Below are 26,996 nucleotides of genomic sequence, written 5' to 3' on the forward strand. Positions count from 1 at the left end.
GGGAAGCTTTCAAGAATTCACTACCACTGATACAATTAAACTGGCTTGTAGGAGTCATAACCCAAACTAGAGAAGTAACCACAGTGAGTTTTGGTTAAAAAAAAAAAATGGGGGTAAGATGACTCACTGAAACAAACAAACAAACCTAACAATAGGAAAACCTCTGCCACGGCTCCCTTCTTCCGGTGCTCCCCTGGCCCCACATTCCCACCGGCATGGGAGCTTTTGTTCCCACTGAGTGAGTCAGTGGAGATGGGAATCTCTAGTGACTTGTGTGAACCAGTGTTGCTGCAGCTCTGAGAAATGGCGCTGCTGCGCTGTGTGTCACACACCATCACTCAAAGGCACTCACTGTTTGATAGGAACATGTGCCCATCTACTGATGAGGCAAGTGAGTCAGCCATTCTACGGTGGTCCAAAGTGCTGCTGTGGCTCTGTGCCCCTTTGATAAATAGAGAAATATCTCTTGAAATAATTTTTTTCCCTTCCGGTTGTTGAGTAAAAATTCAAGCATGCAGAAGAAAACGTCAATTCTGAATGGCATGCTTTTTATAACTCATGGCAGCGGAGTGAAAGGGGAGAGGAATTTTCCACTAGCTTCCATTGCAAGAGACACGCATGCAAGGCAGGAGGGTTAGAAAGAGGGGGCGGGTCTCCATAACTGAAACTCATGATGGGAAAATGATTCAAGTCCCTGTACTTTTACCACAAGCATTTGGAGAATCACACTGAAAGTTTACTTCCCAAATTGCTGTGGTGTTCAAGTAAATTTGGCTTTTCTGTATAATCTAATGTTATAAAACTAGTTCATCTTAGAGCAAGTGAGGATGGCAAGGAGGCAAACTATAAATTACAAGCAGAAATGGACCACATGAGTTTTGTAAAACTGGCACCCATCTACACTTCCAAAAACGCATTAGCCCGAAGACAACCATGGGTACCCACGGAACATGTGCATGTTGCTCTGAGAACACTTGTTCCGAGGTACACGGTAGTTACAAATGCTGTTCACCTGAAAGAAGACAGGGCCAGCCAGCCAGCTTGCAAGGAACATGGCTGTTTTTCCTAGTGATCTCAGAAGTTAGGAAAACACGGAAGGATACATCTTAATGAAGGTCTTACACAATTTATTAGTTCTTTTTGACTTACTAGTTTTCCGATAAACATATAAAATCATAGAGATTACAATTAAAGGCAATACCTGGATTGCGGGAAGGGGAGGAAGAGGGTAGGTTGCGTTTATATCCTACCAAGTGCAAGGTTCTAAGCAAGACGTTCTCAAACGTTCTCAGCTCATGGCACCCTTAGTGATTCACTATTTTTTCTCTGTTGATCTCTAGGCCAACAGAAATACCTAACAGTTGCTTTTATTAAGTGGTTAGTTCCAAATAATTTAAGTACTTAAGTCTTGACAATTTAGTAGCTATTTGAAAATACCAATATACATATAAATTGAGTTTTAAGAAAAGATCATGTTCTGTCTTAAGTAACCCCAGTGACGTATGAATGGAATATATTTGCCAGTTAGGTGCTGCCTGGCGTCTCACACTTTGGAATCAAATTGGACACTGCCACCTGCATTTTACGCTCTACGCTAATTTTCCTGTAGGACTTGCTTTTCACAAAGAACAACCACCAAAAACCTAGCTTTACAGAGGTACGAGCTGATACTGTTGAAACTATGAGCTGCGTTGAGCTATGAATTCTTCCAGTGGCTGACAGACACTGAGTACTGCTGGGCTTCCCTTGAATATTCAGACTGTCTCCCTTACTGCAATTTGTTTGTTGCAAGGACCCCAGGGTGCCTTGGCACACAGTTTGGGAACTGTGCTAACTCATTCCACTTAATTTTCACACTAGCATAGCACAGTAGGTATTTATATACACGTTTTATCAACCAGAAATGTGGTGTTAGAAAGTATCGAGCCAGTAGTTCCTAAGGAACTGAACTGGGACTCACACCAGGTGTGTTTGATTCTCAAATCTGTACTATAATGAAGACTCTACAATGGCTTCCAATGTCACAAATATCGCTCCTTCCCCAACTCAATTCAACATGAATGAAGTTATTTTATTCAGTTTTCTATACTATGGCTCAAAAGTCAGAAACACTTGCATTGGAGTAGTTCAAAGCAGAACTGAATTCAGTCAATTTCACTTTTCTGAGAGTAATCTTGTATTTAGTCCAACGGGCAATGAGTAGAACTATTATTCATAGCACAAATCATTTTCTTCCTATACTTGAAGCCAATGAACTCCAACAAAATCTAATACATGACTCAGACATTTATTTATTTATTATTTATTTTTAGACTAATGGGAACTGCATGAATTCTTTCTTGGTCTTCCAAGAGCAAATGCCTTTTATGCTTGATCCGGAAAGAATCGTGTTTTGGAATGTCAAATAACTAATATACCTAACTGAATACTTTTAACCCTCATCAGATGGTCAGAATGGTTTAATCCACAGTTCTCTGTAGACAGTTACTTTAAAATTACTTTTCCAAAGTTCATTTCGTTAGGCATTATTTAGGTACTCCCAGATGAAAACTGCAGAGACAAATAAAACCACCCACAGTAACTAGGGTCATAGCGTCACAACAAAACTTGTCAAACATTTCATTTTTAAACATCTTTTAGTTTTTAAGAGAATTTTTGAGATATAAAACACAGGAAATGGATAAAGTATACTAACCTGAAATTTACAGCTTGATAACTTTTAAAATATGAATTCACTCATGTAACTAGCACCAAGGTCAAGATCTAGGAAACATTTTCGGCGCTCCAGAAGGCTCCCTTGTGCCACCGCTCAGTTCACAGCCTCAAACTCCTCCCACCCGGAAGACATTATTCTGACTTCTACCACCTTTAGTAAGTTTGGTTCATTCTTGAGCTTCACGGAAATGGATCATGCAGTAAGCACTGCTAGGGTGTGGCTTCTGTTACCCAACACGATGTCTGCGATGGCATTCATTTGACAGCGATCCATTATATTATTTGTTAAAATGGAACTGCAGAGCATGGGCACATCGTACCAGTCTCCATGGAGCAACATTTAAAAATCGAAATGATAATTCTACTGTGAGAACAAAACTAGGGAGACTACTTACCGCAGCATCTGATGTTAGCAGGTTCAATCTGAAATCACCTAACTGGCCTCAAAATATATTTTGAGTCTTCCTGATGTGGACAGTTCAGCAGATGTTATAGGTTCAAGTCAGGACATAAGGGAGGCTCTTTCATGGCAAAGTGTGACTCTAAATGCTGTATCTGTGTCTTTATCTTAATGAATTGCTGCTTAGAGTGCCATTTTCTGTAAAAATTACTTTAGAATGAGGAATCCTATAGACATAAAACGTGGGTTTGCACTTCATTTTATGGCCAAGTTGTGCCTATCGGTTCTCACTCAACCCTCTCCCCCTCCAATACACGAGCAACACACCCTGAAACAGAAATTCGACAAACTTCCTCCGAAAATGACTTGGAAACGTCCCTAGAGCTGGTATTTTGTAAAAAGCAGTTTGACGTAACATATATTTTGTAGTAAAATACTCTCTTATTTTGGGTTAGGAGGTCTTGGGAGACATAATTACAAGTTCAATGATTTGCCCAAAGTCATAATCACCATTTGCAGTTCACAGTCTCTCTTTCCAGCACAGTCAAACTATAATCATCACAGAACACAGTGCATGTGGTTTTAGAACATTTTTGCTGGACTGCTGGCCACAGACAGAAGTAGAACATGTTTATGGGGTTTTCTATGGTCTTCCATAATAAATAGAGGTCCCAGCTTCACTATCGACATTTGAAATGGCAAACAGTAAATATGTTGATACATACTTGTTACACTTCCTACCAAATTTCAGATCAAGAAATGAAGATAAAAGTTATATTTGGAAGACAAAAAGTTATACTATTCTCTGTCTTGCCACATCATCTGGGTATTGAATATTGTTTTGCTTTTGCTGCATTGCTTCTTATCTGAAAACATTCTACTGCTGATCAGATCTAAAATAAGGTTAAAATGCTTAAAATATATTGCACCTTTAAAGATTAATGTGCAAAACATAGCCCTGTTAAGTAATTTGTGTTTCTAATGTGAGTTATAAAAAGATTGCTCCCTTTCAGCTTCTGCAAAGCCCAGGCAGATGTACAATTCCTTAAAGTGCATGCACACAGGGGGTTTAAATTATGTAAATAAATATGAAAATATGAAAAAACTCGCAGCTTTAAACACTTGGGAGAATGGGAACTGAACCAGAGGTCGAAGGGACAGATCATCTCATCCAATACAAGGGGTAGATTTTCTTCCTAAATAGTTCAGGAAAGCATGAACTTCAGCGGTTATGAAATCATCAAATTTTAAAAAGCTGCACCTACAGCTTTATGAACATGAAAATCAAAGAGGAAAGAACACATTTCTTTTCTGAAAATCCCCTGGCCTTACACGACAGCGCTCTTCCCTACGGTTTGGGCGGCTTTATTCCACAGATGGGAGCTGGATGCTTCTCACCACCCACGCACGTTGCCCGTCAGTGCGTTTTGCTCACAGGAGTCTCAAGTTGCTGCAGGGCACGGAAATGTGTGTTTGCATCCATTTACTCTAACCCAGGAGAGCACAGAGAAAAGGGTGTCCAGGCAGGAGGAGAGGAGCAGTTCGTTGGAGAGCCATCACCCATACTGAGAAAATAACTGTCCAAACACATTTGTGGACGGCGGGTCAGTAGTGCATCTTCATGTACAAAAGATGGCTTGTGTTCCCGCTGAGTCTTCGTGTAAATTAATCCTGTGTATTTTGAGCATCTTCCAATATTATCTCAAATATTCTCTCCATTGGAATTCTTTCAACGTTTTGGGTGCTAGCAGAAAGAGGAGATAAAGAAACAGAAAGTCTTGGCTGGGGGTGGGGTTAGGGGGGTTTCTGTCCAGGGGCAGTGGGACCCAGCAGGGCACACACAGCCCTGCTGTGAGATTTCTCAAGCATTCCCATCCGCATTCCCAAGTCCACTCCTCTCCCTTTTTAAAACAGAAACAACACATGCTTCCTGCCGGCCTTATAAAGGACAGCAAAAACTAGTTTGCCTTGAAAGTGTCTTCTAGAAAATTATCTAAATTTAGAAAATCGTCTAAGTTTTGCTAGCCTTTTCCCTTTTCTAGCCATTTAGAACAGTCATTGTGACCAAGTAAATTCAGTTTATGGTAAAAAGAAAAAAACAGCCTACTTCAGAGATGATCATGCTACCTCCTCCACAGAGCTCCACCCAGTATTTTAGCAAACCCACATAACACAGAAAGAGACAGCAAAAACAGGGCAGAGAGGAGATGTAAATGGCCATCAGTATCTGTATACTTCATGGCAAAAATGAAAAAGTAAGAATGTTAACGCTCCTCAGACAGCACTTTTTTTAAAAAAAAAAAAAAGATAAGAATAGGCATATCAGTACTGCGGTGAGAGTGCTGGATGGGGCGTTGGGAGACCAGGGTTTTAGTTGGTACTCTGCTACCAACTAGCACTGTGACCCAGGTGCTAGCGTCCTTCTTACAGTGATAGTCCAACAATATTACAGGGTCTAAAGCCTCCCCCCATTGCCCACCAAGCTTCGGAATGTCTATCTCTTAGAGAACTGAAACACATACACACACACCCCTACCTCACATGTGTAGGCAAATGTATGCATGTATGTCTCTAGACAGACATACATAAGATTCTACGTGGCATAGAAAACACTGAGACATTTTGTTACGTTATTATTATTTTTTCTTTCAGTGTACCTTAAATTCAGAAAGGCAAGAACACTCTAGTTTCATTTAAAGGAAGTTCCTAGTATATTGTAGCCTAAATGTGTCAATCTCATTCCTAGAGCTAAATTTTAACTGCTTCTATTTGTAATTATTTATCATTCAGTACTTTTTTTTTCTTTTTTTGAGATTGGGTCTCATTCTGTCACCCAGGCAGGAGTGCAGTGGCACGATCACGGCTCACTGCAGCCTCAACCTCCTGGGCTCAAGCAATCCTCCCACCTTAGCCTCCTGAGTAGCTGGGACCACAGGCATGAGCCACCATGTCCAGCTAATTTTTTTTAAAAAATTTTCTGTTGGGCGCAGTTGCTCACGCCTGTAATCCCAGCACTTTGGGAGGCCAAGGCAGGCGGATCACGAGGTCAGGAGATTGAGACCATCCTGGCTAACATGGTGAAACCCCATCTCTACTAAAAATACAAAAAAATTAGTTGGGCGTGGTGGCAGGCACTTGTAGTCCCAGCTACTCAGTAGGCTGAGACAGGAGAATGGCTTGAACCCGAGAGGCGGAGTTTGCAATGAGCCGCGATCGCGCCACTGCACTCCAGCCTGGGTGACAGAGCGAGACTCCGTCTCAAAAAAAAAAAAGTTTCTGTAGAGATGGAGTCTCACCATGTTGCCTATGCTGGTCTTGAACTCCTGACCTCAAGTGATCCTCCCACCTTGGCACCCTAAAGTATTGGGATTATAGGAGTGAGCCACTATGCCCGGCCCTACATTCAGTACAGTTTTTAAAAGAAAATAGTTTTATATTTTCTTTCTACCTCTGTAGGGAAAACATTACTAGTATCCTCCCAGCTGAGAATTTAACAAAATATCCCAAAAAACAGACGAATGGTGGAAGTGTGCAGAATAACTCAGCGGCCACCCAGGACCTGCCGAGTGTCTCTGCAGTCGCTCTGCTGCTGCAACCTCATCTCACTTCTGCACGGCAACCCTGGCTTTGGTTTCCTGTCTCCAGGCCTACCCTGCCCCAATCTCCTAGAAACATTGTCTTTCTCAGAACATTGCTTTTCCTCTGCTCTCCTCTCCTCTCCAGCGTTGCTGACTGGGGGCTATAAATACAAGCTCCCCTTCCACGTGGCCCCGAGTCACCCACTAGCCTGTCTTTAGCCACTGCCCACAGCCTGGGGCCCACGAGACTTGGGGTGGGCACTGACTTTCTCTGAGCCTCACTTTTCTCCTTCATTAAAGGGGCCTCAGAGCATCCCCTGCTGTGCCAGGGAAACCCTCTGATGCTGCTCGAATTAACCCTCTTGTGCTGCTCGGAATTAGCTCTCTGGGCCCGACCTGCCCTTCAGGACATCTCAGAGACAGGCCTTGCCTCAGGCCTTCCAACAAACCCCCAGGCCATGCCCAGGGACCTTGGCTCCACGCTGCCTCAGGACACCCAGCTTGGGAGCCTCCTTGGTACTCTCACAAGCACAGCTCCCAAACCTGGGACATTAATGCCCACGGGGCTCCACCTGCCCCCTGGGGACAGCAGTTCCCATTCTCACCCCAGGTGGATGTTCTGAGACACCGTCCCAGGGCTCCTTGGAAGGTCCTGTGGGGCTTCTTGCCAGCCAGCACGGCGGTGGCCGCCTGAGTCCACGTGTGCGAACCACCCTGCCGCGCCCCTGCCTCCCGCGCCTGTCCTGCATGGCTGCGCTCTGGGACCACTTCCTAAATAAACTTCCTGCATGCCTGCCTTTGTCTCAGGCTCTGCTTTTGGGGAAACCCAAGCTAAGGCAGTGTGAGAATCTGGTGAGAGAGAGGTACACACACATACACACAGAGAAGCATTTTGTCATTGTAAGCTGCTGTAACTATTCTTGCTGTGTGTATATCTATATATGCAGACGTGGCCTGACAACATCTGCTGCACTGTGTTTGCTCCTTGGCTTCCAGGAATCTGTGCAAGTGTCGGGTCCGCATAACGTGCCATGAGGCTGCAAGCTCACAGACATCTGGGTAAACATGTGTGTGCCCTACGAGAACTCTAAAAGACACCCGTATAAAATGTGACACCTTTTGCATATGAAATGCCCAAAGAAATTTACATGAGGTTACTATAGCAGTCTCATTAAACTTACATATATTTAAAGTGCCCGCTATTGATGAGAAATAGCCACTTTATCAGTAGAAAATAAGTGGAACATTTTGAAGGGAAAACACATTTCCTTCTCACAGTTTGGAGTAGTGGTAAGGCAAACACACAAAGAAGTAAAATGATATGAATATATGTGGAAAAACATATATTCTAATATATGTGAAAAAAACTAATGCAAAGAATATTCAGCTGCACTCACAGAAGAGCAAAGCAGGTAGGATTTGCCGGAGCACAGATATACTGGTACACTCAAATTATTATAGGCTGTATCTATCCACAGGAGGAGGGGCATGGACTATTATGTTAGAATGCCACCAGCTGAGGCCCACAAACTTATTTCCTAGTACATCTTGGAGTTTACAGTGGTCAACAAGTGAACTTTCAGTCTCTTATACTAGCAAAAGTAGGAAAGGGGTTGGCTATCTAGATACAGTATCAGAAAGTCACTCATAAATTACTAAATGGCCGGGTGCGGTGGCTGATGCCTGCAATCCCAGCACTTTGGGAGGCAAGGCAGGCAGATTGCCTGAGGTCAGGAGTTTCAGACTAACCTGGCCAACATGGTGAAGCCCCATCTCTACTAAAAATACAAAAATTAGCCATGCATGGTGGTGCGCGCCTGTAACCCCAGCTACTTGGGAAGCTGAGGCAGGAGAATCGTTTGAACCAGGGAGGCGGAGGTTGCAGTGAGCCAAGATCGCGCCGCTGCACTCCAGCCTGAGCGACAGAGCGAGACTCCGTCTCAAAAAAAGACAACAAAAAATTATGAATAGAAAAAAGCAAAAAGGCTAGATCAGAACAGATTCCTTTCAGGAAGTGCTTGAAAGACCCTATGTGGGCAGGCATCCACGTAGTCAGGGTGGGTGAAGGCAAGTGTGCTCCTTAAGACAAGTCACAAGACCCACCAGGGAATTGGCACCAGAGGCCAGGCTTTCCTCTCTTGGCCTTTAGCTTTTGCCTCAATTTCCAGGGCCTTACACTGAACGTGAAGAAAAGGCCAAGACTATAAAAACAGTCAACAGATGGCAAGTAGCTTTGGCATGGGCTTTTCTAGGTTCTAGAAATGCAAGTCTGGCATTAATATATGGAGAAAACTTGCTTCCCACGTCACAGGGCATGTGAACATCACCTCTCACTGTGGGTAATGCGCCTACCCCCCAGGCTCTGGCGAGGGGTTAGGAGGAAAAGCGCTGCCCAAAACTCACATCTCCCAGCCCTTCCCTCTTTAGGCTCAGCCTCTGCCATGAAGTACTGCTGAGTACACAGCTGCTTAGGCAGCAAAATCTCCAGAATGAAAACACACACAAAAGCTCAACTCTAAAAGGAGGGGGAGGAAAGCCCCGTTTTACCACTTTTCTGTCTGGAGACCTCAACTGATGTTTCAGAGTTTCCTCATGACAGGGAACCAAGAACATTAGGTCAAAAGCCTCCCAAACAGAATATCCCTGGATTTAGGAATCTTACACTCAAGTTTTCAAACTAATTGTAAGAGCGAATGTTTTGCTTGTTGTTACTAGGGTGTGTATGTAGAATGGTTGCAGAGTTTCAGTATTCTATTCACTCTTCACCAAGTAAGAATATTTAAAACGAAATGACAAAAATGCAGAATGGTTTTGGCATCAAAATGAAACACAAAATGAGTATCTTTGCTGAGGGCATGCAATGGGAGATGGCGGGACCTGAGGAGGAAGAGAAGACTCAAGGAGGAGACACAAAGGCGGCCGTGGTACGAGGCCACTGGGCAGCTGGGACAGCCAAGGATAGCATGTGCCCAGGTCTGAGGCCCATGAGATTGGGGCACCAGTCAGGAAGCAGTGTGTGTCTTAAAAAGAAGGAATCTGGACCTTATCCTCAGGCAAACCTGCAAGGGAAGAAAGTGAGCTGCGGTCACCAGCTATGCATGTGGCTTCCTGACTCTGACAATGAGATGAAAGGAGAGCAGCTGGGGGATGCATGGCCATGGAGAAAGAGAGAGGACAGTCGACCCTGGGTGGGAAGATGGGATCACGGGGGTGGAAAACATGTATGTGTGTGTGTAAGACACATGATTGCAATATCTTATTTCTAAAAAGAAGTGGAAAGCAGTACAATGTTTCCAAGGAAATCTCAAATTATTTGTGAATTTACTAGAAAAATTCAAAGGTTTGCTAGAAAAATTGAAGGGCTGGGTGGGAAGATAGGTGGATCGCTGGGATACAAAAACGTGTGTGTGTGAGAGAGAGATGGTTGCAAAATCCTATTTTTAAATTGAAATGGACAACAGTAAAATGTTTCCAAGGAAATCTCAAATTATTTGTTAATTTACTGGAAAATTCAATGTCCTTAGACTCTCTAATTAATTAGTTTTTGTCCACCTTAGGTCACTCAGATGGACAAAAACGAATTAATAAAAAGGTCTAAGGACCTTGAATTTTATTTAAATAGAAACGAGCTCTCAACCAGCATCTACAGTTGGTGAGAAATAAACATCAGAATCTCCAAGTTGGGGATAGTTTTCATATATTATCTATGTTTTCCTTTACTGAGCCAATTTCAAGATTACTTTTCTTTTGGTATAAAAAGTAATGCTCACAATCTTGGTGAGAAGGAAGATAGCCAGATAAACTTTTAAATGTGTAATCAATCTGCCATAGTTGCCTCACAAATGGACCTATTTTTCTTGTCAAATTTGATCATTCAAAACGTTGTGGGAGTAATAAAAAACTTCAGGACATATTTTACACTAAAATAAATATATATATATAAGTGTAAACATATATATGTATATGTTGCGTTAAAATATTTCATTCTGGTTGCTGGAGCTTCGATGTGTTGCCAAGTTTTAAAGACTATGTCTGGGGCGCAACTCTTTTAGCAAATCATATAACACTGAGCAGCAAACCATGCAGCTAGAAGGACTGCTGTGACCTTCAATGTTAAACCTACATAACCCACTTGAGTTCTGAGAAAGGAAGAACAGCCCAAGGCCCCACACTTTGCCGAGTGTGTCAACCATCAACAAGAGGACAAAATGAACACACACGGTCCTCGCACACATGTAAAGCGGGACCTATTCAGACATGTGTGCCCACAGATCACGCTCATGGCGTGATCCTCTTCAGATATGAAGGCGCTGGCAAACATTCCTGCAAAACATGAATATGTTTCACATGCTACGCATGTGAAATTGGAAAGAGCCGGGTCCCCTCCCACGGGAGGTTCAAGTATCTTGGAACTGTTTTGATGAGAGCAGTTCAGTGCAGATGACAGGGATGGGAAACATTCTCCAAAGGCAAGTGGAGTTTGGTGCTGCCAGTGGAGGATGGCTTATTTACTGTTTTTTGTTGTTGTTGTTTGTTTGTTTGTTTTCTTGTACTAAGACTTCATTATACTAGAATGGAATTTCTTATTTCTGGGCAGGTTTCTACATTTCTAGGTTTCAGTCACAGCCAGTAAAAATAAGAGAGACACTAAACAGAAAGATATTCTAGGGCAATAAACTAGAGAATAACTAAGTCATCAAGGTCAAGAGACAGGGAAATTTCAAGGTCTGTCATCCATGTAGATGAGCCAGATGGCTTTGTTTCTAGGTTTGTTCTCATTCTCCTTGATATGTGGTGATTTATGGAAAAGCTACATTAAATGGGAGATCTTTATTTGGAAATGTTCATTTTTATACTATATGATGGACATCCATAGTCTTTCTGTATCTCTAAAAATTACTACTAATCGTTGGAGGAAAACACAGATTCTTTTGTCGGGATGCTCCCAGAAGATGGAATTGGCACTGGTCATCTTTAATTCTGGGCTTTTCTGGTGGTAAAAATGGCCCTCCACTGAGGGGTGGGTGGTCTGTCTGTTTTCTTAAGGCACTGTGAAGCCTGGAATTGGAAGGCATACTCAAGCCAATTTTGAGATATATCACTTTTGGCTCTTGAAAGGCAGGAAAAGTATGAAGTGGCCTCTGGGTTGAACTAACATTTTGCTGAGGGTCATTCCAGTGCTCAGCACTGCATCCACCTGTGCTGATGAGAGGCGCCTGGAATCCTGAGACAGCGATTCCCATACAGCACAGACAGTGCAGGCAACCAAGAAGCACTAACTACCATTACTGTGGCTGTTCCTGTTGCTAGTGTTTCTGGGGCTAAATATGCAGTATTCTTCCTTGTTTTTAAAGAGTACCTGACTGTCACATCATACATTTTTCTTAAAACCTTAATTTAATTTCATGACTTCAAGAGTAAGAACATATTTTTATTTTTAATTTTTTATTTTTTTTGAGACAAGGTCTCACTCTGTCGCCCAAGCAGCAGTGCAGTGGCACGATCATGGCTCACTGCAGCCTTGATCTCCTGGGCTCAAGCAATCCTCCCACCTCAGCCTCCCCAGGAGCTGAGACTATGGGCATGCGCCACCATGCCAAGCTAATTGTTTTGTAGAGATGGGTTTTACCATGTTACTCAGGCTGGTCTCAAATTCATGAGCGCAAGCAATCCTCCTGCCTCAGCCTCCCAAAGTGCGGGGATTACAGGCATGAGCCATCATACCTGCCTCAAATATCTTTTTAAATCAACACAAAATATCTACTACTGGACATTTTTGTTTCTGCTTCATTCTTCTCCCAAAGACTTCAATTAATTAGCAATGCAGTCAGTATCATACAAAATTTTCTTTTATTTAAATGACACACACTTCAAGAGCCGTATATTTTTATAGACACTATATACATATATGTTATATACATATCTGTATATACACACATCATGTGTATTTGTAATTTGCTTTTATGTAAGATTAACATACACGGACACACATTATCTCACCCACTGTGTACCTATACTGTCATCCTGAATAGTTAAAAAGTAGCAATTTAAAAAGGATCTTGCATTCTATTGTTTTTATGTTTAGAAAACAACATGGCAAGTTAAGAAATTTTATTTTTAAAAATTGGGCCTGTATGCCGTTCAAAGTTCCTAAGTTTAATTTCAAATTGGAATTTGACTTTAAGTTTTCAATGATAAACAATCCTCTCGTATCTCTGGAGAGTTGCAACCACATCTGACTCAGTAGCTCTAGAAATGGGGGAAGGCAGTATTAGAGGATTCATTTTCCCTCTCTGGTTGTATGATTTAGAGTGACAAAGGACAATAATTTTTATTTAGCTCTTAAGTACTGAAATCAAGAAGGAGGTTAAGACTTTTTATTTATACTACTTTGTAAATTATTATTTCTGAGTATGGGTTTAAACTGAACTCCAGCTGGAGTCTATCTCTATAGTTCCAAGCCTCCCAGAATGAAACGTTTTAAATATTATCTTGGCTGGGGTGGTGTGAGGAGTAACCAAGACAGTGCCTCTGGGTGACACACAGCTTTAACTTCAACCTCAAAAATTCCATTACTCCCATGGCGACGAGCGGAGGGGAGAATTGTGAGCTGCTATTTATGGCTTCTTTCAAATAGTTTATTTCAATCACAAAAGTTACAGTTTTATAAAGGCAGGGGAGGAAGGAGAAAGAATGAATTCAGAAAGATCACATGCACTACAAAGCCTGAGCTCACTCTGAGAAAGGGTTAATAAGATTTCAGATTCTTCACATTTTATGAAGCCTATAGTAGAGATGGTTGCTGGCCTGCCGGGTAACAGTGCCTGTTTTTTTTTTTTTTTTTTTTTTTTTTTTTAAATAGTGGTCTACTCTGTTTTGATTCATATGGAAAAGTAAAGGCTTCGGCCAGATGCGGTGGCTCACACTTGTAGTCCCAGCACTTTGGGAGGCTAAGGCGGGTGGATGGCTTGAGTAACATTTCAACAAAATGATTTCACACATGCTTGGAGCTCTAGTACAACTGTCCCTTCATATCTATGGGGGACTTACTCCAAAATACCAGAGAATACCAAAATCCACAATGCTCAAGTCTCTTCCACAAAATAGGGTGGCATCTGCATATAACCTATGCACATCCTCTCGTATATTCTAAATCATCTTGAGGTACTTAGAATACCTAACACAATGTCAATGCCATGTAAATAGTTGCTATACTGTATTGTTTTGCAATTTTTGTTTTTTTATAGTTGTATTGCTATTTTTTAAAAAAATATTTTGATGGTGTGGTTGAATCCGTAGATGTGGAGGCCGCAGATGGAGGGCTGACTGTGCCTCTCATGCATCCTGCTCATCTGACCCATCCAATATCCACGGGAGGACGACTGCCAGGAAGGCAGCCTTAGTGACCAGGCTGAGGGGCATGCAGGGAGCTGGGAGCTTAGAGAAGTGGGGTAGAGTCGATGGCGAGGGGGCGTCGGAAACAGTAAACTTATAGTTCCAGTCTAATTCTAAAACCATCTGATACCAGTCACAAGACACAATCTATGAAATGCATCAACAAAGAAGCTCTAAGAGAGAAACTCTACCCTTTCCATTCTATTTTCCTACTCTTAAAGGCGGAAAGCACAGAATTATTTAGTGGTGAACATTTTGGGGGAAATCATGTCTGATGACTGACTCCACAAATGGTTTCTCTATAAAGAATTTCAAGTTTTTAAAGGAAGGCACCAGAATCGGTTTTATAATAATCTTTCAGTTATTCAATGTAATAAAAAATGTTTGTTATACTAAGTGAAAAGGAAGAAAACATGCTTTCTGCACTCATGAGCTTATACTTTAGATCAGTGAATGGAACAATGGTTCCCATCATTAGATTATGTAAAAAAAAAAAAGAAGAAGAAAGGAAATTAAATGTTAAGTATCTGGAGTTACATATATACAATGACTTTAAAAGCATAGCTTAACTCCTCTTTAAGACACTCCTCTGACCAACCAGAAACCCTGTTTTACATATGAGGAAATTAGGGTCCCAAAAGGTTAAGCAACTTTCCTAGAACCAAGGCTATAAAGCAGAGGGCAGGCTTCCCTGGCTCCAAGCCCAAAGGCTCTTCCCACGTACTGAATTGTCTTGCAGTTATACATAATTATATAATTTTACTGCCATAGACAGGGATAGCTATACCAATGGCGGTGAAATGAGCTTCCTCTTTCTCTTGTGTTTCAGTGAATGCTAAAATCAGTTAGCATGATCATCATCCTTAGTAACTGAGGGAGAAAAGAACCAGCCCATGGCACGTTAGGTGATAAATGGGCCAAGGTGGGATTAAAAGTTTGCTTGATACATGAAATGACAAAATTGTGAAAAATGCATACACGTTAGGAAAAATTTAATAAGTTGAATGAACTTAATAAGGAGGAAGGTGGGGAAGATCCCACAGAATGTGGAACTGAGTGGTGATTCTGTAGGTTAAGAGGTGCTCCTCTCCTTATACACTGTCTTAGAGCATCTTCTCAAGTCTATGTGGAGAAAACAAAAGTCTAGAATGTGAGAGAATAGTGATGCTTCTTTGTATCAAATTATCATTTCCTGCACTGCATGGTCAGAGTTGCAGCTGGGTGGGAGAGACACAACCCCACAGTGGCAGCACCCAGCAGTCAGTGGCTGCCCTCACCACCCTCTGTGCCCGCCACGACATGAACTTCTAGAGGAACGCAGAAGCAACCAGTAGCCTGTCTCCCTCCTTTACGTGATGTGACTAAGTTGCCAGATTTTGCATCAGAATAAAATCACCCTGTATTTTCCTGCTAATGATTTAAAAAAAAGCAAGATTCCAAAAGGAAGGCAAGGTAAAAGTCTTTGAATAGATTTTTTTTTTTTTTTTAAAGATAGGGAAGACATGACAAATATTTAGGAATCAGGTTTCCGGTCATTTGACTAATGACTGCCTTCTAACACTGTTCTTTTCTAGCTTGAGAATTATATCCAGGACAACATGAAAAAAGAAATGGTAGAGATACAGCAGAACGCAGTACAGAACCAGACGGCTGTGATGATAGAAATAGGGACGAACCTGTTGAACCAAACGGCGGAGCAAACGCGGAAGTTAACTGATGTGGAAGCCCAAGTAAGTAATGCCACATACAGCACACGGTGTCCCCGCAGCTAGAGACTAGCACTTGGTCACGTCAGGAGCTTCCTCAATGAAGGATGAGAAACTAAAGAAAGCACCACCAAAGGAGACAAGGAATGAACTGATAAGAAATTAAGGATGTATGGCTGGTTATGAATTTAAAATCAGTAAATGTTTTTGTTTTTCATACTGAGGTTAAATTTCATGTGTTCTATCTACTGAAGACATCTGAGTCATTTTCATGCCACGCATCCCTGACTGCTGCAAGAGGAATACCCGCTCTGTCTCCCTGGTGCTTTCTGGACTCTGGGGATCATTTTCCATTTCTAAGTCCTAAAGTCTTTGAACAGTTGAGAAATGAAAAGCACTGAGGCAGAGAGCTAGAAACTCTAGCCTTAAATCTAACTCTTGAGTTAAGATAAAACCTGAATCTCAACCGATAACACAACCTGCAGAATGAGTTTATGGAGAAGGAGACGAGTGGGACAGTGAGAGGCGTCCGGCCACAGAAAGGATGGTGTGTGCCCGAGCAAGAGCCTAGAGCGCTGTCACGGCTTCAGGTCCGCCACCAACCAAATAAATGCATCACAACAAGGCACTCACCTTTTCTGGGCCTCAAATAAGATAAAGGACTGGGCCAGACAAGTGATTGCTAAGTTCTCTTTCCACTGAGATTCTATGAGCTAGTGATTAATAGTAACAGAAAGAATACTATAAAATAGTAAACTTGTGGCCAGGTGCAGTGGCTCATGTCTGTAATCCCAGCAGTTTGGGAGGCCAAGACAGGTGGATCACCTCAGGTCGGGAGTTCGACACCAGCCTGGCCAACATGGCGAAATCCTGTCTCTACTAAAAAATACAAAAAAAATTAGCCAGGCGTGGTGGCGGGCATCTGCAATCGCAGCTACTTGAGAGGCTGAGGCAGGAGAATTCTTTGAACCCAGGAGGCAGAGACTGCAGTGAGTTGAGATCGTGCCACTGCACTCCAGCCTGGGCAACAGAGTGAGACTCCAGCTCAAAAAAGAAAGCGAGAGAGAGAGAGAGAGAGAGAGATTGAGGGAGGGAGGGAGGGAGGGAGGAAGGAACGAAGGAACAAAGGAACGAACTAGTAAAATAACAGCAAAATAGGAACATTTCAAAAGAAGAAAATTCACCCAGAGTCATGCTAAACGACGTACAACACGTGACCCAGCGAACAGCCGGGGTGGGAAAGGGAAAAGCTGCTATTAGCGGCACAAATGCACAAATGCAGATGCTCCAAGTTCAAGGCTGTTGTCGTGACTCTCGGCGGCCAAGCCCGCTTTCTGACTCCTCATCCTGGCTTCTTTACAGGCTTTTGAAGTTAGTGTCTTCCCACTCTGGGCTATAAGGAATGCTTTTCTAAAAAAGAGCAGATTTAAGTGAAACCATCCCCACTCCATATTATTCCTATATGCTACCTCAGCTAAAAGGATCAAGAAATGCTAAATGTCAGCTAGGAGAGGACATGAGAGGGGAGATGCCATCAGCCCCACCACTCTGGTGAGACCCATTCTAGAAGGGCACAGCTGTTCTTTCATTGTCTTCCTAAAAATTCATTGGATGAGGTAAGAGAAAACAGTAGCAAAATGATAGACAAACGAAAGACTTCTAGATAAGAGCATAGAATAACAAATTACTTGATTACCAGACCTTTCCACAATATCAGAACAGTTCAGGAAAAACAGACATAAATATTTTACATAATGGATCATAAGGTACTAAAAAGTTAATCCTAGGAAGTCATAAAAATTAAAGATTTAAAAGTCAATATATCAATATACATCTACAATCAATTATTATTAGGTTGGACCAAAAGTAACCGGAGTTTTTGCCATTACTTTGTTTTTTTGAGATGGAGTCTCACTCTGTTGCCCAGGTTGGAGTGCAGTGGTGTGATCTCGGCTTACTGCAACCTCTGCCTCCCGAGTTTAAGCAATTCTCGTGCCTCAGCCTCCTGAGTAGCTGGGATTACAGGTGCCCGCCACCACGCCCGGCTAATTTTTTGTATTTTTAGTAGAGACAGGGTTTCACCATGTTGGCCAAACTGGTCTCAAACTCCTGACCTCAGGTCATCCACTCGCCTTGGCCTCCCAAACTGCTGGGATTATAGGCGTCAGCCACCATGCCTGGCCACTATTACTTACAATGGCAAAATTGCACCAACCTATTAAAATAAATTAGCAATGATTAAGTCACTTGCCCCACCTTTCGTTAGTAAGACTGATGGGCAATTTAATAGCTCATCCAAAAAATGTCCCATAAGCATTTTAAAAATATAACATTTCTTATATTTTAAAATAATAGTTAGATCCAAGCATGAGAGCTTGGCAAAAATTTTAAAAAATAAAATAAAATAATAGTAATGAAAAGGTGTTAGGACAGAGCAACAATGCAAACCTTGCTGCATCCTATAGAGGTCAGAGACTTCACAGCATTTAATGTGCTTGTGTTGGGTCACGTGATTTAAAAAATGCCTACTGTGAAACTAGATATCATGTTATCCAGGATTATAGGAAAATAAGAAAACAGATGGAAAGTAAACGGCTTTTCCATGTAAAGCCCAATTGAACACATGAAAATGGCGGAGCCAGCTGGGCGCGCTTGCTCAGATCTATAATCCTAGCACTTTGGGAGGCCAAGGTGGGTGGATCGCTTGAGCTCAGGAGTTCAAGACCAGCCTGAGCAATAAACCCTATCTCTACCAAAAATACAGAAATACAAAAAATAAAAATAAAAAATTAGCCGGGCGTGCTGGTGTGCACTGTAGTCCCTGTTCCGTGGGAGGTTTAGTGAGGCACAAGAATTGCTTGAGCCTGGGAGGCAGAGTCTGTAGTAAATGGAGATGGTGTCACCACACTCCAGCCTGGGCAACACAGTGAGACCCTGTCTCAAAAAAACAGCTGAGCTTAAGGAAGGCCACAAAGAGACTGAATTATGCACCCACTCCGTTTGAAGGCATTTGCTGAGCAGTTAGTGATTTTGTGAAATAGACTTAAATTCAAATATGAAAATTTCTGATTAGAAGCAAGGCTCTCCAAGCCCGTCAGAATGAGAGACGATCGAATTGAGCATGATGCGTGACTAGAGGTCTCATATCTTAAAGGGAATGGCAGATCATTAGCTGGCCTGGGTAATTTAGAGAGTCCTCTGCAGATGGAGGCCTTCAGGCTGGTCCAGCGGTTTGATGCTCTCCAGAAAAGTGATGTGAAAAACAGTTACAATTACTATTAGGCCAATCACGACTTATATGCCATCCTTCCCGCCTCCCCACCAAATTTTACTCATTTTATAACCCTTATGAATTAAATAGGAGACACAATTTTCCAGTTCCTTTTAGAAATAACCAACATAGAATGTTTGGACCCAAAGAAGACACAGGCCAAATCTATATTCCAGGTGTTAATACTGAAACCCAAACAAAACCTTACGCTGGCCAAGGATTTTATTCTCACAGAAGACTTTTCGTGATAAGAACTAAACCAGCTCTAAGGATAAGCCCATCCCTGAAAGCCATGCTGCGGCCCAGCCAAGGCTCCTGGAAATGACATAAAGACACCAGCTAACAATGATTCTTTCAAGGTCCCCGGTTCCTTGGCAACAATGCTGACTGACATTTGCATGTGCTATCACATCCGGAATAAGCATGACACGGTGGAAGTGAGTAATCGATTCTTCCTGCCGAGGGGGCAGCCAGGAGCTAGAGAATCCATGGGACAGTGGCACTGGTCATGCCACACAGTAGGTCACAAAAGCCCGCACAGCAAGGCTGAGGCTCTGCTTCATACTGATGCTATATGGCTTCGATTGGTTCAAACAAATTTTAAAACAGGAAAGAGAAATGGCAAGAAGAAATAAAGGTCTAAATAAGTGGTGACAAATGAGGAAATGCCAGGCTAAAAAATTATCTGTATCTTCATATAATGGAAGCATGTGACTTCCAATCTCTCTGTCCACTGACAAACACATATGAGAACAGCATTTTGTTTTCAGCAAAGGGAAAATACTTTTGACCTATGAAATATGACCATTTTCTACTCCTACCTGTCTCATTGTGTAAAATAGAATATGGCAGACTAGAAAAATAACATTCATTATTTGACACAAACCCCATTGTCCAGAACTACTAACCATTTTTCAAAATAGAGACATAACGGCCAGGTGCAGTGGATAATGCCTGTAATCCCAGCACTTTGGGAGGCCGAGGCAGGTGAATCACTTGAGGTCAGGAGTTCGAGACCAGCCCTGGGCAACATCGTGAAACCCCATCTGTACCAAAAATATAAAAAATTAGCCGGGTACAGTGGTATGCACCTGTAATCCCAGCTACTGGGGAGACTGAGGCAGGAGAATCGCTTGAACCCGGGAGGTGGAGGTTGCAGTGAGCCGAGATCATGCCACAGCACTCCAGCCTGGGCAATGGAGCGAGACTCTATCTCAAAATAAATAAATAAATAAATAAAAAATAGAGACATGTAAGGAAAAGAGTAAAAAGGTTTAACACACTGAGATGTGATCTAAGACACTGAGTCTTTTCTGAAAATGAAAAATATGCCAAAATAAGATACTTGGGTTAATAAATAATGTTTTCATTATGTTTCCTCTAGCTTGGGTACTTTAATGAAAAGGAAGTTAGAAAGTTAAACTAATTAAAACATAATTAATAGGAACTTCATTTTGTTACATTTAGGTATTAAATCAGACCACAAGACTTGAACTTCAGCTCTTGGAACACTCCCTCTCGACAAACAAATTGGAAAAACAGATTTTGGACCAGACCAGTGAAATAAACAAATTGCAAGATAAGAACAGGTAATAACAGTACTAAAACATTTATAGTTCAGAATCGTACACTTTCCAGATACAAAAGTCAGTCTCAAATGATGAATTATCAGAATGCTGAGTTTCTTCATGTCTAGTGTAAAGGTCAGAAACCTCATGAGGGAGGAGAAGGGAGAGGGCTTCGAGAAAATTCTTGCACAGGCACAGATCTCCTAACACAGTCCTGGATTTTACCTTTCATTCTCTGGCCCCTTAAAGATCCTCTTACAGTAATCCTCCAAGCCCTGCCTCAGTATTATACATGCTAATCCATTTTAAAAATACAGCTAGTGTTGTGGAGTGAAAGGCCCACTGGCCCAAGCATTTTATTTCAGTATTAACTTGACCAAGATCCTTTGCCCTTGGGGACTTAGCTTCGTTCAATGCAGAATGATCCACAGTATGAACGCGACACTTATACCAACGCACATTTTATGATCCAATGCTTCCTCTTCGAACACATGATAAAGTAAAACCAAAAATTATTATTAAACATGATTATATTAATATTTAAATGAAATACAGCAAAATCTCAAGATCAACAATAGAAAAAAAATTGTAGGTGATAGGTGGGGACTGTTTTCATAGGTCTGTTCCACTTGGGACATAAGAGGATAATTTTACGCACATACCTGGCGTGCCTATTTCCCTGTTTTTAATCAAGACATGTATATACAACATGGAACATGGCTATAACAATATATCCTATTTGACAATTTAAACAATTCTTTATTCTTAACCAAAAATGATAAACTTCTTGTTCAATAATTGTTCTTTACTGTTAATCAAGAACTAAGCTGAAATAATTCTTTCTGTTCTTTGGATATCAAGTTTAAGTCATTATTGATTTAGGGTTTTGAAAAGCAAATCGATTTTTAAAATTCAAACATTTTTCTTTCATGTTTCAGATTTCTCTTCTACAAAGAGTAAATGAACATTTGAGACCAATCATTGAGCTATAACAATCCGGCTAATTTCATTTTCTTTTCTGTTTTTCTTTTGAGACGGGGTCTCACTCTGGTTGCCCTGGCTGGAGTGCAGTTGTGCCATCTCAGCTTACTGCATCCTCCATCTCCTGGGCTCAGGTGATTCTCCCATGTCAGCCTCCTGAGTAGCTGGGACTACAGGCATGTGTCACACAGCCAGCTGATTTTCTGTATTTTTTTTTTTTAGTAGAGATGAGGTTTTGCCATGTTGCCCAGGCTGGTCTCAAACTCCTGAATTCAAGCAGTCTGCCCGCGGCAGCCTCCTAAAGTGCTGGGATTACAGGCGTGAGCCACTGTACCCGGCCTCATTTTCTTAAAATAGTTTTACTTAGTAATGTTCTCTCCAACATGCTGCAGTGATTCCCGGAACACATGGGAGCTGGAGATTACTTTTCTCTTGCCTGTTATACAGTGATGTTTGTGACAAACCTAGGATATGTCCAGTTTGTAGAACATACCCTAATACTGAATACTGTTTCCCCAATTGGGTTTCAAATTTAGCACGCCACAATGTGAAAACTACCAATTTGGGTCAATTATGTCCCCCAAACATCATCTTTGCAAATATTTGTCCAATCATATTGACTTTCAACTATGCCTGTAGGAAGAATAAGCTTTTTCTCACAGCTGTAGAAACCATATTCTCTTTCATCACAGATACAAAATGAAATAAAAAGGTTTTTTTTCATCAACAGCTATAAATAATTAAAAAAGAAAATAGTGTTGATGATTTTACAGGTATATGAGTTCTGCATGCTGTGTTTTCTCCCTTAAATTCTGATTGGCCTATGATTTTATTTGCAAGAATATCATTACAAAAATATGCAAATGGTATTTCACATTGGACAAACCACATTTTAAATAATCTTTTATAATTCCCCAAAAGAGCAATTGCTTTCTTTATAAAATAGATTTCAGCCAGGCACAGTGGCTCATGCCTATAATGCCAGCACTTTGGGAAGCCAAACTGGTAGGATTTCTTGAGGCCAGGAGTTTGAGACCAGCCAGGGCAACATAATGAGAACTCATTTCTACAAAAAATAAAAAAATTATCCAGGTGTGGTGGCACACACCTGTAATCCCTTCTATTTGGGTGGCTGAGGCAGGCAGATCACTTGAGCCCAGGAGTTTGATACCAACCTGGGCAACAAAGAGAGACCCTCATCTCTCCAAAATTACATCCTGATTTACAATGATCAGGGGGCTGGAATACATTTAAGAGCTACAACTGAATATCTAATAATAATTATTAATACTGATTGTTATTGCTTATGGGTGAAACATGTAATGGGTAGGCAGTTCCTTGGCTGGTTAATATTGTTTGCAGGGTTAAAGGTTCAGAAAACATTACTGTCAAAAAAGGTGGATTTACAGATCATTTGAACTAAAAGGGGCCTGAGAGGTCATCAAATCGAATGCCTTCATTTTACATAGAGCTTTATTTAGATAGATATGCACCGAGACAGACATGCCTCTGAGGTCCACAGCAGGGTGGCTGCCCATGTGACACAGGCAGCCATGTGCAGAGGTGGGATTCCCAGCCCAAGGCTCCCTCCTTTCGCCTGAAGGTGCTCATGACACCAAAGGTGACTTCTCACGGTCTCCATTTTCTCTTCAGTGAAACCGTGACCTTCATATGTATTCCCTGTGATAACTTCTATTTACAGAGCTTACATGGCCGCAAGGGTAGTTTTTCCTCAAGGGAGAGATTAATAGCCTCGTCTTTTTAGCTTGATGATGTGAAGACCATCAAAACATCTAAATTTCCACAGTCTTAAGACTATGGTTCATAATGCTTTCATTTCTTGATTTTTCTCCAAAACCCTAAAAAACACCTTGTACATGGTAGGTGTTCAGTACCTCTCTGTTAAAGATAAACGGAAGGTAAGACATGATCTGAACCCAACTATCACTCAGTGAAACGTGCCTGTCAATTTCACATGCTTTCGGTTCCTAGGAAAGTAAGTGCAAAGTGATTCCGGAGGCTTTAGATAATTCACAGTAGTGTTAAATGGCCGGTTCAAGGTTTCTTTATCAACTAAGTGGGAAAATAATTTTTCTCTGCTCTTCATATGCCTTTTCAGAAAAGCTAGTGAAATGTATAGAACATTTCACTGGCTTCTAATGTGACATTAACAGAAGCTGTGATAACTTGTTAGTAGCCAGAACATAATTCTGAAACATAAAGATGCCATCATTGATACATTTCATTATTAAATAAGAGAGCTGACTTATACCAGACTCCAAAAAAGGGAATATGAGGTCTCCTTCCTTTAAAACAAAACCTTGCAATGTGCAAATTCGTGTGTAATAAACTTTATATTGGAAGGAAAATGTCAGAGAGAGGAATTTGACATCTGGTCACTGTTTTACTATTTTTAAAAGTGTCTATATTTTGAAACCTTTATTTACTGGCCTTGTACAAACAAAGTGAAGATACTGAAACATCTTTAGTTGCTGCTTTTCCTGCAGTGATCACAGAAAGCCTCTTTAGGTGCTGAATAATGTAGTGTCAGGCTATCCAATTTTCCTCTTCTATCTTATTTAAAAAAAAGAAAAAAATGCCAGCCAGGCACGGTGGCTCACGCCTGTAATCCCAGTACTTTGGGAGGCCGAGGTGGACGTCTCAGGAAGTCAGGAGTTCCAGACCAGCCTGGCCAACATAATGAAACCACATCTCTACTAAAAATACAGAAAATTAGCTGGACCTGGTAGCGCGCCTGTAATCCTAACTACTTGGGGGGCTGAAGCAGGAGAACTGTTTGAACCTGTGAGGTGGAGGTTGCAGCCAGCCGAGATCATGCCACTGCACAACAGCCCAGGCAACAGCGTGAGACTGTCTCAAAAAAAAACCAAAAAAGAACCTGCCAAGTACCTTGACTACGTATGTCTTTGAGTTGGTTCCTGGGAAACAGTTAACATTCTTAAATACATGGCCTCTACTCTCTTGGATTTGTTTCCTCTGGCTTAATGGACAGGAACTACTTTTAGTTTAAAAGTGGTATGCTCTTCATTGAACATATTTATAGTAACGTATGTTTATAAGTTGAAATTAGAAAGGCAAACTATATAACCATTAATAAAATATCTTAGGACTTACATGGCATAATTTTACTAGCTCTCTAAATAATGTTTAAAAAGCTTTTCGGCCAGGCGCGGTGGCTCATGCCTGTAATCCCAGCACTTTGGGAGGCAGAGGCAGGCAGATCACAAGGTTAGGAGATCGAGACTATCCTGGCTAACATGGTGAAAGCCTGTCTCTACTAAAAATACAAAAAATTAGCCTGGCATGGTGACACGCGCCTGTAGTCCCAGCTACTTGGGAGACCGAGGCAGGAAAATCGCTTGAACCCGGGAGGTGGAGGTTGCAGTGAGCCGAGATGGCACCCTTGCACTCCAGTCTGGGTGACAGAGCGAGACTCCATCTCAAAAAAAAGGAAAAAAAAAAAGAAAAGAAAAGAAAAAAAAAAAAGCTTTCCAAGGGCCCGGCTCACATGTTAACTGTTAGGTATTAAGTACATGCGATAGTGCTGGTTAGATTTTTTAGAGAAGGAAGGGGGCCACATTAAAAGAAGGAGAGAAGCAGATTTCAGAGTCAGAAAGTTCTGGGATTGGATTGTGCCCCTGCCACCTGCTGTGTGTGACTTTAGGGATGTGATTCATTGTCTCTACGTTTCTTTTCTTTTTTTTTGAGATGATGTCTCACTCTGTCGCCCAGGCTGGACTACAATGGCATAATCTCAGCTCACTGCAACTCCACCTCCCGGGTTCAAGCAGTTCTCCTGCCTCAGCCTCCCGAGTAGCTGGGATACATTCATGCACCACCACACTTGGCTAATGTTTCTATTTTTAGTAGAGACAGGGTTTCACCATGCTGGCCAGCCTGGTCTCGAGCTCCTAGCCTCAAGTGATCCACCTGCCTCAGCCTCCCAAAGTGCTGGGATTACAGGTGTGAGCGACTGAGCCCGGCCCTCAATGTCTCTAAGTTTCAATTTCCTCATTGGAAATGGGGATAATAATGTTGGTATTAATGTTAACAAACATCCATTGAGTGTTACTGTGTGGCAGGGGCTAGTCTAAGTATTGACATTTTAAAACTCATTTGTTCCTCAGACCAACCCCATGACTTAAGTAATATTATCTTAATTTACAGGTGAGGACATTAATGCATAGGATGACTAAGTAAACTGTTCCAAGTCACAGGGCTGGTAAGCCAGGACTTGAGTCTGAGAGAAGTATTCACCTTCTCATGAAGGAGTATTTCTCACATAGCATTAAGTGCTATTATTATCATTAGGATTAATATTAAAATATAAATAGTTTAGGAGACAGCTAATATCCTACCCAAGGGTCCAGCCCCATTAAAACTCTCCCTTCTCAAAAAAGCACGTCATGAGCACTAAGCTTGAAAGAGCAGCACCCTTCTTCTGAACGCTTGGCATCTAATACACGTATCACCTCTGTCCCACCTATCCTGGGCCAGATGGGTACCTTTTCTTGTGTGTATGCATAAGTCTGCATGTACATACATACATGCTTATATGTTTACATATATACACACATTTATATATCTAATCTTCTCAGCAAGTTTCAGAGATTCCTTAGGGCTCTGGTAACATCTTATTACTTTATAACCACCACAATATCTTAACAGAGTGCCTTGGAGAAGCAGAAATTCAATAAATATAAAATATTTCATTAGAATAGCCTTCACTAACTAACAATTCTTTTCCCTACAAGTTTCCTAGAAAAGAAGGTGCTAGCTATGGAAGACAAGCACATCATCCAACTACAGTCAATCAAAGAAGAGAAAGATCAGCTGCAGGTGTTAGTATCCAAGCAAAATTCCATCATCGAAGAACTAGAAAAAAAAATAGTGACTGCCACGGTGAATAATTCAGTTCTTCAAAAGCAGCAACATGATCTCATGGAGACAGTTAATAACTTACTGACTATGATGTCCACATCAAACTGTAAGTTTACATATCACGTTTTCTTCAGCTTTAAAAACCTTTAGTCAGTAAAACTCTCAAAAGACTAAAAAATTTATCTTTCAGAAAAGGCACTATTTCTCATATATTTCATGTGAAATATCTACCAATTAAAATGAAGGAAGAAGAGAAGGGGAAATATATGTTATAATAATTATTATGAAGGAAACACCCCAAACATACTTTGGATTCATAGCAGTAAAGAGCCTAATTTTAGTTGGTTCCATCACTAATTAGAAGGATAAGACTAGGCAAATTACTAAACCACAGTGGATATTAATTTATTTAGGTTTTACTTGGGAAAAATAATATCAGACCCATGGGATGGCAATTAAGATTAAATGAGATAATACTCC

At 41.4% G+C, this 26,996-nt stretch overlaps 2 protein-coding genes across 4 annotated transcripts in view; one reads left to right on the forward strand and one right to left on the reverse strand.

The window, feature by feature from the left end:
• Window positions 1-26,996, reverse strand: part of MCPH1 (microcephalin 1) — a 263,998-nt gene that overhangs the window by 119,712 nt on the left and 117,290 nt on the right. The gene's annotated exons all lie outside the window — the stretch shown is intronic.
• The window catches only part of ANGPT2 (angiopoietin 2), a 67,957-nt gene that overhangs the window by 17,497 nt on the left and 23,464 nt on the right, over window positions 1-26,996 (forward strand). For 2 of the 3 annotated variants that reach the window (XM_011995690.1, XM_011995691.1), the window contains exons 2-4: window positions 15,663-15,818; window positions 20,533-20,654; window positions 26,390-26,622. In XM_011995690.1, the coding sequence (XP_011851080.1) occupies window positions 15,663-15,818; window positions 20,533-20,654; window positions 26,390-26,622 (511 nt within the window). The remainder of the gene's footprint in view (window positions 1-15,662; window positions 15,819-20,532; window positions 20,655-26,389; window positions 26,623-26,996) is intronic. The other variant, XM_011995692.1, reaches the window with a different exon arrangement.

This window comes from Mandrillus leucophaeus, unplaced genomic scaffold (genome assembly GCF_000951045.1).
Source record: "Mandrillus leucophaeus isolate KB7577 unplaced genomic scaffold, Mleu.le_1.0 Scaffold495, whole genome shotgun sequence".
NCBI lineage: Eukaryota > Metazoa > Chordata > Mammalia > Primates > Cercopithecidae > Mandrillus > Mandrillus leucophaeus.